The 12,847-nt window shown below is 70.8% G+C and overlaps 1 protein-coding gene across 1 annotated transcript; it reads right to left on the bottom strand.

The window, feature by feature from the left end:
• Positions 1 to 1,367: 1,367 nt before the first annotated feature.
• ASPG (asparaginase) lies at positions 1,368 to 12,607 on the bottom strand. The gene is made up of 16 exons (XM_055132742.1): positions 12,497 to 12,607; positions 10,204 to 10,312; positions 9,738 to 9,849; positions 7,824 to 7,949; positions 7,323 to 7,406; positions 6,939 to 7,065; positions 6,193 to 6,305; positions 5,127 to 5,309; positions 4,681 to 4,794; positions 4,047 to 4,163; positions 3,503 to 3,598; positions 3,249 to 3,412; positions 2,412 to 2,498; positions 1,994 to 2,093; positions 1,797 to 1,862; positions 1,368 to 1,634 (listed from the first exon to the last, which is right to left on the bottom strand). Exons 1-16 carry the CDS (start codon positions 12,576 to 12,578, stop codon positions 1,620 to 1,622), a joined length of 1,695 nt encoding a protein of 564 aa, XP_054988717.1. The 5' UTR covers positions 12,579 to 12,607; the 3' UTR covers positions 1,368 to 1,619.
• Positions 12,608 to 12,847: the final 240 nt, after the last annotated feature.

The raw sequence follows: 12,847 nt of genomic DNA on the forward strand, positions 1-12,847 counted from the left end.
TCCGGGCGCCGCGCGGGGTCCCGCACTGAGCCCCGCATGAGGCCTCCCCGGGCACAGACACCTCGGGCGGGGGCCAGGATAGGGACGGGGGGGCGCGCCCCGGAATGCGGGGACTCCCGGGGTCAGCCCCAAGGCCTCACCCAAGGCCACGGTGCTGCGCGGGAGCAGGGAACGGAGGGTCCCGACCCCCAGCGCCAGGATCCCCGCGGGCCTGTCCTGGGTGTCCCCGCTGGGAGAGGGGCCCGGGCGGGCCTCAGGGACCCCGAGGCTGCTAGCCTGTCCCAACACATGGACTCGCCCTCAGCTGCTGAGACCTGCTGGCCACCGCTGGGGGCCGGGTCAGGCGGGGCAGCCCTGGGCTTCCCCCCCCCCCAATGACCCAGTTGGGAAGAGCTGTCCCTTGGCACTGGGTGACAGTGGGCCACTGTGTGGGCTGCTGGCCACATGCCATGTGGGCCCAAGGGCCCAGCAGGGGCATGGGGCCCTCCGCAGGGGGCTTCTGGCTCTGCAGGCCGCCTGCCCCCGCACCTCACTCCGGGGGCCTTCCCCAGGGTGTGGGGCAGAGGCCCCACGGCCAGGTTGTGCAAGGCGGGCACACCCGTGTCTGGGAGAGAATCTGGCACGCGGCCAGCAGAGGTGCCAGCCTGGGCCTGGGAACCAGGCTGAGGCGCCCGGGGGTGCGGGTGGGGCCACCTGGGAGAGGCCAGGAGCAGAGTGGGGCCCTGCCCCTGGCACTGGGCAGATGGGGCAGGGGGCCGCCATGACGATGGCCGCTGTCGTGGGAGGCCCAAGCCTCAGCCTCCACCCACGGAGCTGGAGAACCTAGGGGGCCACACTTGCCATCCACATGCAGGAGCCCCCCTCGGGGCGCACCCCACCAGGGCCAAGCAGGGCCCGCCTCCCCAGGAGGGGGCCAGAACCAGGGCCAGACAGAACTGCACTAGGCCCGGGAGGGACCTGAGGATTCCAGATGGGGGCGGGATGGGGGGCTGCCTGGAGGAGGGGGCCTGAAGAGCGAGGATTCAGGAGATGGGGCCGAGCACTCATCACGCTCATTCTCACACGCACTCACACACTCACTGTCAGTCACACACGCTGTGTCACGTTCACACACACCCTCAGGCTCACGCTCACATTCACACTCTCATGTCCACACACGCTCTGCCACACACACACACACACACACACACACACACACACACACTGACTCGGGCCCTCCCGCGGGTCCACGGGCAGCGGTGGGTCGTGTGCCCCTGGGACTCCAGGACGCTGCCCTTTGACCCAGAGCCTGGGGCACGACTCCCACACACACCCCCAGCGCGGGGCCCAGACAGACCCGCTGGAGCCAGGCTGCGGGGACCCGGGAGGGAGTGGCCGGGAGACTTTATTGCCGCGATGCCCACGGAGCCCGCGGGCTGGCCGGAAGAGCGCTGCCCGGCTGGAGCTCCGCAGGCCCCGACAGGCCGGGGCTGACGCTGCAGCAGGTCGGCGCCGGGCGAGACTCAGAGCAGCACTTCCTGGGCATGTGGGGGCGGCCGTCCTCCGGGGGCCTCCCAGAGCATGGTCGCAGGGAGCCGGAGGCACTTCAGGGCGACAACAGGGGCCCCGCAACTGTATGGTCAGTCACGGGGGGCCTAGAAGGACAGCGTGCAGAGGCTAGGCTGCCCTTCCTGCAGGAAGCCCTCCCTGACTGCCCCTTGAGCTGCCCCACCCTGCTTGGATCTCAGCCACTGCCAGACCGGCCCTGGACACAGCCCCCACCCCGGGGCCCCGGCCGGGGTTCAGGCAGGACTTACCGGCCCCTCTGCCCGCAGCAGGCGCTGTAGGAAGGAGACCACCTCCAGGTTCCCAGTCGCCTCTGCCTGGGGTGGGAGCATGCGGGACGGAGTCTAGCCTGGCCGTGACCCCAGCACCCCCCCTCAGGACACCCACTTTCTCCTCTGCGCCTGAGGGGGCAGCCTCGGGGGCCCGTGGGGGCGTCCAGGGCACTCACAACGTGCAGGGCGCTGCGTCCATCGTAGCCTGGCAGGCCCAGGTCAGCTCCGGCCTGCCACCACGCCTGCAGGCCTTCCTGGTCGGCCCTGGACGCCAGCCTGGGGGGGGCACAGGGCCGCTGGGCTCTGCCCCACCCTGTCCGGCAAGGCCACCCAAGCAGCTGCGCCAGCGGGGGCCGCTGGGGCTGGGGGTCAGGGAGGGGTGCAGGAGGGGCCATGCGAGGCTTTACCCCATGGAGTGGCCCGCACACGCGTGCGCACGGCAGAGCGACATGCGTGCACCCCCACACGCACACATGCTTTGCTGCCGCCTCTCTGGGGCGCGTCGCCCATCCTGGTCCCCTCTCCTGAAGCACTCGCCCAGCCCAGTGCTCCAGGGGCCCCGAGGGCCGAGCCCCAGTGTCCCTCAGGCCTCACCTGCACAGCTCAGTGCCCATGTCCTCTAGCTCTTGCGGGGACAGGCAGGCCCCTGCGGCCCTCAGCAGGCCGATGACCCCCCGATGCCTGCACGAGAGGGCACGTCTCACCCGCAGCTCTGGGCAGGCACAGCTGTGGGGGACCCCCACACCCAGCCCACGTGGCTCCCGCTGGCCTGGATACTGGACCCTGCAGACCGTCCCTGACAAGGCTGCCCACCTCTTGGCACACCCACCCAACAAGGTGTGGGCTAGGGAAACTGAGGCAATGGGTCCAGATCAGATAGGGCCACAATCAGGAACTGAGATTTCAGGTTGCCAGGCTGGCACCAGAGATGGTTCCAGAAGGGCCTGGCCTGCCAAGTGTGAGAGGCAGGTGTCCCGGGGCGGGAGGACTCGGGCGGGAGGGAGGGGATGGTGCCACCTCAGGCAGGTTCCCACAGGGGCGGGCCAGGGCGGTGGGTGTCTCCAGCAGCGAGACCGGTCGGTCGGGCTGGGGTGCAAGCTGGGGTGGGGGGCGGGTCCCGGTGAGCTCATCCAGCCCCCACCCACGCCCAGGACGGGGGCCCTGGGGCCATCAGAGCAGGTGGGGGGAGACGGTGCCCCCCACCCTGCACCCGGGTGCCACCCACGGGGAAAGGGGCCCCGGGCTGTGTCAGCTGCCCCATGGCCGCCTGAGCCCCCCCAGCTCTGGCGAGGTCAGCAGGGGCACCGTGCCCCCCCCCGCCTGAGGCCTGCCTGGCATGGAGGGGCCACCGGGGCTGCTCCTACGGCGAAGGGGCTCCCCGACGCCCTCCTGCCCCAAGTCAGGTGGCCCCAAGGAGCCCAGAGCCGGTACCTGCCCCGCGCGGCCAGCTGCAGCGGGCTGAGGCCGCCGTCGGTGCGGGCGTTGGCGTCCGCCCCCCTGCGCAGCAGCAGGGACACCACGCCGGCGTGGCCGCCTCGAGCAGCCGCGTGCAAGGGCGTCCAGCCGTCTGCTGCCCCCAGGCTCAGGTCGCCGCCCTGGGGTGAAGCGGGCGCCCGTCACTGCGAGCGGGGGAGGGGCGGTCCCTCCCCCCCCCCCCCCGGGGCCCCGGGCCGGGCAGCGCTCACCAGCTCGGCCAGGGCCTGCAGCGCCTCCAGGTCGCCCGCGTGGGCCGCGGCACAGGCCAGGCTGGGCATCAGCGCGTCCCGGACAGCGGCGGCCTCCTGGGGGCAGCAGCCAGGCCTCATGTCCCGCACCCCGGGGAGGGCTGGACCCTCGCTGGGCTCCCCCCGCACGACTCGGGGCACACGTCCACGTCTCCCGAGGGGACCCCATTCCAGGCCACCCCTGCCACAGCGAGCCACACAAAATGCCGCCGGGGGGCAGGGGTGAGGCCCACAGGAAGTAGGTCAGGCACCCAGGCGGGGAGCTGAGCTCAGGGGTCACCAGCCCGCCCAGGCTGGCCACAGACGCCACCAGGGCCCGCGTCCCCACGTGCTGGGGCCTCCAAGGGGCCTAATGACAGAGCACACACACCTTTCATCTGACCGGCCCGCGGGGGAAACTGAGGCGCGGCGCCCAGTCACCAGGGCCCGGAACAGTCTCGCCACGCCCCAACCCGCGCACATGGGGTCAGCGGGTTCTGCCCTTCAGCCCCTGTGCCCGCCGTACCTGGCTGAGGCCGAGGAGGTGGGTGAGCCCTAGGCGCAGGGGGCCGCCTTGCAGAGACGGTCGGGGCTCGGTCTCCATGGGCCGGGTCATCTCCCCCCGCAGGTCCCGGGCCAGCAGCTGAGGGCGGCACAGGGGGGGCTGGGTGGGCGTCCAGCACCCACTCAGTGTTCCCTCTCCTGGCCCAGGCCCCTCTGCTGCAACACAGCTCCACGCAAGACCACTGGACTTACCCACGGCCAGGACACACCCTGGCCAGGACATACCCACAGGCCAGGACATACCCAGGCCAGGAGATGCCCAAGGCCTGGACATACCCTAGCCAGGACATACCCACGGCCAGGACTTACCCACGGCCAGGACATACCCAAGGCCTGGACATACCCAGGCCAGGACATACCCTGGCCAGGAGATGCCCACGGCCAGGACATACCCTGGCCAGGAGATGCCCACGGCCAAAACAAACCCACGGCCAGGACATACCCTGGCCAGGAGATGCCCAAGGCCTGGACATACCCACGGCCAGGAGATGCCCAGGGTCAGGTCAGGACATGCCCATGGTCAAGACATGCCGAGGGTCAGGACTTGCCCGGCCAGGACACTCCCAGGGTCAGGACTTGCCCCGGCCAGGCCCTACCTCTTTCCTGCCCTCCAGGCTCAGCCCCGGCCTGCCCAGCACGTAGGACAGCTTGGCCAGGGCGGCCTCCGCCGTCATGTCGAACCCAGAGACGATGCCGGCCCCCGCCATGGCCTGCAGGGAGAGAGGGAGGGGCGCGGGCGCGGGGTCAGTGTGACGGGGCTCAAGAGCTGACAGTGGGAGTCGGTGCAGGAGGGCGGGACATGTCTGGGCAGTGGGTGCAGGGGTCGGGGCAGCGGGTGCGGGTGGTGCAGGCGGGACAAGGGGTCGATGCAGGAAGGAGGGAGGCGGGACAGTGCGGCGGCGGGGGCAGGGGTCGCGGCGGCGGGGCGGGCGGCGCAGGCGGGCCGCGGGCCGGGGCTGCGGGGTGGGGCTGGGGCGGGGGTCGCGGGCGGGCCGGGGCGGCGGGGGGCGCTGGGGCGGGGATCGCGGTGGCCCGCGCCCACCTTGCCGGCCGCGTAGTCGGCGGTGACAGAGCCCTGCAGGCAGTGCGTGCAGTTGAGCAGGACCAGGCCGCGCTCGGCGGCCGCGCGCAGCTCCTGCACCAGGTCGGCCTTGGTGGGCCCGTTGCCGGCGCCGAAGGTCTCCATGACCACGCCCTTGAGCGGGGGCTGCAGGAAGGCGCGCACCTGCGGGCAGAGGGTCAGCTCGGCCCCTGCCCGCCCCCCAACTCTGCTCCGTCAGGCCTGTGCCCCTGCACGCCCCGGAGGCTCCTCGGAGCAGAGGCCAAAGGTGAGTGCAGGCCTGTCCCAGGAGGGGCAGAACCCAGCGGGGCCCGCCTGCAGCTACACCTCGCCTCCCCAGCCGCTCCGGACCACTCCGTGCCGGCCCTGGGGAGTCCTCTGGGAAGGCGATGGGGCACGGGGCGATGGGGCAGTCCCTACCAGGGCGGGAGTCCTGGGGACAGGTACAGGGTACAGCCCTACCAGGGCGGGGGTCCCGGGGTACAGCCCTACCAGGGCGGGGGTCCCGGGGTGCAGGGTCAGGGTACAGCCTACCAGGCGGGGGTCCGGGGTACAGCCCTACCAGGGCGGGGGTCCCGGGGTGCAGGGTCAGGGTACAGCCTACCAGGCGGGGGTCCCGGGGTACAGCCCTACCAGGGTGGGGGTCCCGGGGTACAGCCTACCAGGGCGGGGGTCCCGGGGTACAGCCCTACCAGGGCGGGGGTCCCGGGGTACAGCCCTACCAGGGCGGGGGTCCCGGGTGCAGGGTCAGGGTACAGCCTACCAGGGCGGGGGTCCCGGGGTACAGCCCTACCAGGGCGGGGGTCCGGGGGTACAGCCCTACCAGGGCGGGGGTCCCGGGGTACAGCCCTACCAGGGCGGGGGTCCCGGGTGCAGGGTCAGGGTACAGCCTACCAGGGCGGGGGTCCCGGGTGCAGGGTCAGGGTACAGCCCTACCAGGGCGGGGGTCCCGGGTGCAGGGTCAGGGTACAGCCTACCAGGGCGGGGGTCCCGGGGTACAGCCCTACCAGGGCGGGGGTCCCGGGTGCAGGGTCAGGGTACAGCCTACCAGGGCGGCAGGGATCCCGGGGTACAGGCGCAGCAGCCCCACGTCGCGCTCCATGTCGCTGTGCACCACCAGTGGGTCCTTCCCGCGCACCCTCCGCACCAGCTCGTGGTTAACTGTGAGCAGGGGCCGGGTCACAGCGGGTCTCAGCACCCCCCAGGAGACCCCAGGCTGTGGGGATTATAGCTCCGGGCTGGGGGTAGGGCCCTGAGGGAGGTCTGGGCCCAGGGAGGGAAGGAGGTACTGGGCAGAGGGAGGCAGGCCGGGGGCGGCGCCCGAATCCCGCCTTGGAAGGCCCCCCGACCCCCGGGCCTGGCGGTCACAGAAGTGCTGAGGAGCTACAGGCCAGGATGAGGTGGGGGTGGTCTGTGTGTGTGTAAGGCGTTTGTGTGTGGGGGTTGTGTGGGTGTCTGTGTGTCTGTGTGTGGGGGTGTGGCAGGGGCTGTGTGTGGCAGTGGTGTGTGTGTGTTATCGAGTCTGTGGGTATGGGTCTGTGTGGTGCGTGTGGGTCTGTGGTGTGTGTGTGTGTGTGTGTGGGTGTGTGTGTCTGTGGGTGTGGGTGGTGGCTGTGCCATGGGGAGCCGCCTGCTCTCTCTGTCCTCAGGACTCAGGGGCTGCGTGGATCCAGGCCCCAAGTCCTGCAGGGGTGAGGAAGCCAGGGAGGACAGGACCCTCCAGCTGCCCCTCCTCTGGGCATCCCCGTGAGATCCGCTCGGGGGACCCTCCTACACACGCCCCGCCAGGCTTACTGGTGACGTCTGCGCCCATGACCGCCAGTGGGGGCAGGTTGGGCGAGCAGAAGGCAGCAAACCTGCGGGCGTCCACCTTCGTCACCCGGTTTCCTCGAAACAGCTGGTTCTGGAAGAACAGGCCGACCTGGGCGGGCCATGGGCTTGGTGTGGGCACACGGTATGCAGGGCTCAGAGACAGGCTCCGAGTGCCCGCCCGGCACAGGTGCCCCTGGGGTCCCTGCCCCTCCCCTGGAACAGGAGCCCCCCTGGCACGGGCCATCCAGGCACTGGCGAGCGGGCACTGGCCCTGCCCCGACCCGGTTCCCAGACAGACTCTGCCCCATGGCCCAGGAAGCCCAGGGTTCCCGGGGCCATGGCGGCCTGCCCTGGGGGGGCGGCTACCTCGGGGATCACGTACTGGCCGGCCATGAGCAAGGCCCCCAGCAGGTTCTCTCGGCCGTCGCTCCACAGCGCGTGGATGGGCACCTGCAGGGACGGACAGGGAAGGGGGCAGGAAGGCCCGCCTGGAGGGTCAGCCCCGCCCTGCAGCCGGTCCTCACGTGCTGCCCAGAGAGGGCCGGGGAGACTGGGCAGGTGGGTGGGCTGAGACGGAAGCTCTGGACAGGCAGCGGGCCGTTTCCCTGACCCAGCAGCATGCTGACCCCTCGGGGGCTCTTTGTCCTGGCCCCGGGGCTGGGTCCCAGCCGCCCCTCCAGAAGCCACGGCCTCTGCCCCAGAACAGGTCTCCGAGTGCCGGGAAGGGGCCACTGGGGGAGCCACATCGGGGACAGGGACTCCCAAATCCCCTCTGGATGCAGCCCCGATAGTTCCCCTCAGACCCAGCGTCTCTCCAGAGCTTTCTGCCCGCCTGGCTGCGGGGCGCGGTGAGAAGGGCGGTGGTACCTGGGCTCCCGTGAGGATGAGGGGCTTCTGCAGGTTCTCCAGCACAAAAGAGAGCACCGAGGCGGCGAAGGCCATGGTGTCGGTGCCGTGGATGACCACGAAGCCGTGGTACTGCTCGTAGTGTCTCTGGAGGCAGAGTGGGCGCACTCAGGCGCTTCCCAGACCCTCCCCTGAGCCCCCGCGTGCGTGAGAGGTGGGTCCTGAGCTGTGCTTCTACCAGGAGATACCAGCAGGGCCCCCAGAACCCAGGCCAGAGGACGCCAGCCCTGAGCAAGCTGCGGGGGGCAGGGGGGTGGGCGTGGACACGTGGCCCCTAGTGCAACAGGAATGCCGGGCAGGACGTTGACAGGCAAGCATGAGGGATTTCCCCCGCCTCGGAGGGGTGGTCCCGGGTCACCTCCCCCGGGGGCTGCCGATGGGGGCCTCGGCGGGCTGTGGGAGTGTGCCCCGCAGTCCGGAACAGAAGTCCAGGCGGACCAGGGGCGCCAGGCGCTGAACTAGCGGGCCAGGGCGCCCTCTGCCGGCCACCCGGGGCTCAGCCACCTGCAGGTCACTAGGCTGCGTCATTTTGAGTCTGGGCACGGGTGATAGTGGGGGGTGGCAGAGGGGGTGGGGAGGGGGGTGGACCTGGGGCTGGGATAGCAGCTCTGGGCACCCCACAAGGTGCTCAGGTCCCATCTGGAGGGTGCTGCCGGCTGCGCAGGCCCAGGGCCACAGGAACTGACAGAAGGACAAGGCGCAGCAGAAGACAACACATGACCAGGGCAGGAAAGTGGGATCCGTCCGGGACGGAGTTTCTTTAGGGGCCAGGTGGAAAACGGGCCAGGAAGGGCAGGAGCCCATGGGCAGGGAGAAAGGCTCATACAGGGGTCGGCTGGCCACAGTGAGCTGGGTAGGACAGCCAGGGCAGCTGTTGAAGGGTACGGCAGCAGTCCCGATCTGAAGCCACTCACACCTCACTCCAGCCCCGCCCACACTCCAGTTCAGCGCATGCTCAGAATCCCCACCCGTACTCCAGTCGCACCACTCTATTCCATCTCAGCCCTGCCCACCCAGCAGCCCCATCCACTCACAGCTCCGCCCCAGCGAGGCCCCACCCACACCACAGCCCCAGCCACTCACAGCGAGGCCACACCCACACCGCAGCCCCATCCACTCACAGCGAGGCCACACCCACACCACAGCCCCATCCACTCACAGTGAGGCCACACCCACACCACAGTCCCATCCACTCACAGCTCCGCCTACAGCGAAGCCACACCCACACCACAGCCCCATCCACTCACAGCTCCGCCCCAGCGAGGCCACACCCACACCACAGCCCCAGCCACTCACAGCGAGGCCACACCCATATTACAGCCCCATCCACTTACAGCGAGGCCACACCCACACCACAGCCCATCCACTCACAGCTCCGCCCACAGTGAGGCCACACCCACACCACAGCCCCATCCACTCACAGTGAGGCCACACCCACACCACAGCCCCATCCACTCACAGCGAGGCCACACCCATACCACAGTCCCATCCACTCACAGCTCCGCCCACAGCGAGGCCACACCCACACCACAGCCCCATCCACTCACAGCGAGGCCACACCCACACCACAGCCCCATCCACTCACAGCGAGGCCACACCCACACCACAGCCCCATCCACTCACAGCGAGGCCACACCCACGCCACAGCCCCATCCACTCACAGCGAGGCCACACCCACGCCACAGCCCCATCCACTCACAGCTCCGCCCACAGCGAGGCCACACCCACGCCACAGCCCCATCCACTCACAGCTCCGCCCACAGCGAGGCCACACCCACACCACAGCCCCAGCCACTCACAGCTCCGCTCACAGTCAAGCTCCGCCCATGCGGAGTCCCCGCCCTTGCTCACAGCCCCGCCCATACCCCTCACTACCTCAATGGTCTGTGCAATCTGGACCCACTCGGTGATGGTCATGTCGCTGGAGTCGAAGAGCGGCTGGCACTCCAGGATGGTGTAGATGATCCTCTGGCCGGGGCTGGCGGGCCTGCGGGCGGCAGGAAGGTGGCTCACCCCCCTCCCTAGGCTCCAGGATGTCTGCAGGCTTCCCGGCTCCCTTCCGCCTGGAGTCACTGCACAGGGGTGAGGATGGCGAGGACGGGCTGTCCAGAGCAGGGTCACCTTCCCAGCTCCAGCTCCAGGCTGGTGGGCCCCGCCCCAGGGACACAGGAGACAGTCTCTTGTGGCCTGATGCTGCGCGGTTCGGGTCTGGGTTGGAGATACAGTGGTCAGCAGTGGGGGGCATTCTGACAGGCCCACAGAAAGCGGGGGGCCGTGACGTGGCCCAGCACCTGCCGTCAAGCCCGTGTCCCCTCCAGAGCCCGGCGGCGCCCCCACTCACGGCAGTGCCAGGGTGTCATCTGTGAGCCCACGGGCCCGGGCGTACTCCTCATCGTGGAACATGGGCAGTGGGCGCAGGGCGGCGGCCAGGCCCTTCCCGGGGACCAGCACTGCGGCAGAGTGGGGGCGAAGCGGGTGAGCAGCCTGTGGCCTCCCGACCACGACGCTCCCCCTGCGTGTGGGCAGGAGCTATGGAGAAGTCCAGGCCGGTTGTTGCCGGCACCGTGACCCCCTCGGGGCTCCCCACACGGCCTGAGTGCCGACACCCACATCCCCCAGACCCTGAGCTGCACGTCCCTTCCAAGTCGGTGATGGATACCTGCCCTCCCCTGGCGCCCCAGGACACCCTCAGCCCCACCCTGGCTCACTGGCACATGCTTCGGCCTAGGTCAGGGCACCACCTCCAGGAAGCCCTCCCTGCAGCCTGAGCCTGGTGCCCTTCTCATACTCCTTGGATGCTTCTGCTCTTCCTTAGATCAGCTCTAAGGAAATCCTAAAGGACCCCAGGAAAGCCAGTGACCCCGTGGCCCCTGCCAGTCTCACAGGGGGCCCCCACCACTCCCTGCCCGCAGGTCAGACCCCTGGCGGGGGTCTTCATACAATGTAGCCTTGCTGGAGGGGAAGGGGGCAAGGCCGGGAGCCCCGTGCGGAGAAGGGCATGGTGCGGGGACACCAGGCACGGGCACTGGCCACCCATCCTCCAGGGCAGAAGTGACCACGGAAGGGAGCGTCCAGCCTGAGACGGCCACGCCCCCGGGCGTCCCTGAAGCTGCGACTGGTGGGGCCAGCCCTCTACATGCCCCCTGCATGCTCGTGTCCACTCTGCTCCTTCCAGGAGGAGAACCACAGCAGCTGAGATTCAGCCACTTCTGACCCCGGGCCGGGACACCTGGTGACCCGCTCGGTTGGGGCTGCAGGGACAGCACTGGCAGGAACACGCAGGCCCAGGCCTGGGGGGCTCAGCAGCCACGAGGAACCACACTCAGTCCCAGCCCAGCCCCTCTGAGCAGCAGGCCCACCAGGAGAGGAAGAGGTGGGGGCAGCTTGGGGGATGGAGAGGGAGAGTATGAAGAGGGGTGTGGAGGGGGATGTGGAGGGGTGCGTGGAGAGGGGTGTGGAGAGGGGGTGTGTGGAGAGTGTGTGGAGAGGGGAGTATGGAGAGGGGTGTGGGGGGTGTGGAGGGGTGTGGGGGGTGTGGAGGGGTGTGGAATGGGGAGTGTGGAGAGGGGTGGAGAGGGGTGTGGAGAGGCTGTGTGAGGTGGCGGGGGGGGTGGGGAGCAGCCTGCAGGGTGGGGGCCGTGTGCAGGGGTGGGGCGGCGGGTCTGGTGTAGCCCGCGTGTGTCCCGGCGGGTAGGGTCGCTGTCACTGAGGCCTGGGGCTCGGCAGGGAGGGGCCCCGAAAGCCTCCGGCCTGGGCTGTCCTGGGCTCCGGTGCAGGGGCCAGCGCAGGACGGGGGGCACCCCGGGCCCCCGGAGGCAAGTGGAGGCCCAGACGTGGGCTGCGGGGCAGGACAGCAAGTTCCAGGTCCGCCTGCAGGAAGGGGCACTCCGAGCCGGGCAGCGGGCAGCGCCGGTGGGGTGGGGCTGGGCAGGCGGGTCGTGGGGACGGGGGAACACGTCACAGCCGAGGCCTCTGAATTCTGGGGGGCAGTGGAGGACAAGGCGGCCAGTGCGTCCTGAATCCTGCTGGCCGGCCCGTGACCCCTTGGCTGAACCCTGGGGGTGGCCGGGTGTCCCCTGGCTGGCTGGCCCTGAGCGGAAGCCAGAGGTGTGCTCGTGCCCTGGACAGTGCTCCCGCAGTGACGCCCAAGCAGCCCGCTGCCGTCAGTGCTGCGCGTTAATCATTGACGCGTCCTCACTGCGGCCCCTCCGGCCTGGCCCCGCGGCCAGGGACCACCCGGCCGGCCCCGCGGGGCTGCACGTCTGAGCCCAGGTGACCCCAGCTCCAGGGGCCTGTGGACACTTGTCCCCTGCAGACCCCGGGCACCCGCAGGAGGACCTGGGGCGGGGGTGCGCGGGCACCGCAGGGGGTGCGGGCACTCGGGGAGGACAGGGCCCTGCCGCCCGCCCCGGGGAGGAGGGGGAGTCGGGGACAGGAGCCGGGCAGAGGGGGGCCGGGCAGCACTTCCTGGGGGTGTCGGAGACGGCAGTCCTCTTCCCACGCCAGGCTGGCCCCATGCTGGTGGCGCTCCTGGGCCTGGCCCGGCCGCCTGTCGCCTGTCGCCCAGGGGCTCAGCCCACGCGACCCGCACCCCGGGCTGGCCCGCGACCCGGCCCGACCCGGCCCGCACTCACCGCCGCCCTCGCTGCGCATGCCGATGGTCCCGCCCGTGTAGACGGCCAGCAGCCGCCGCTCGGGCTCCGTGGCGCGGGCCATGAGCGCCGGACTCGCGGGTGGGCACTGCGGGCGGCCGGCGCGGGGCGGGGCGCGGGCACCTGCGGAGGTGGCCAGCCCGTCGGGGTGGGCGGGGCCGGCGTCCGGCCGCCGGTTCCCAAGGACGTCCGGCCGCGGTGGCGCGGGGGCCCAGGAGGAGTGGGGGTGCTGGTGTCACCGCGCTCCCCAGCCGGCCTGCGGGGCGGGCGCGACCCCAGCCCGCCGCGGGGCCGCGGCTCCAGCCGGGGCCAGCGGGCGGGGGCGCGGTCCTG

The sequence above is a fragment of the Sorex araneus genome, chromosome 3, assembly GCF_027595985.1.
Source record: "Sorex araneus isolate mSorAra2 chromosome 3, mSorAra2.pri, whole genome shotgun sequence".
Taxonomy (NCBI): Eukaryota; Metazoa; Chordata; class Mammalia; order Eulipotyphla; family Soricidae; genus Sorex; species Sorex araneus.

Excerpts from the sequence above, each read along its gene's own strand:
- ASPG (XM_055132742.1), bottom strand. The coding sequence starts at position 12,578 with ATGGCCCGCGCCACGGAGCCCGAGCGGCGGCTGCTGGCCGTCTACACG. Across the intron at positions 7,950-9,737 it reads AGATTGCACAGACCATTGAG|AGACACTACGAGCAGTACCA; the intron begins GTAGTGAGGGGT and ends CTCTGCCTCCAG. Across the intron at positions 2,499-3,248 it reads CAGCTGGCCGCGCGGGGCAG|GCATCGGGGGGTCATCGGCC; the intron begins GTACCGGCTCTG and ends CCTCTCGTGCAG.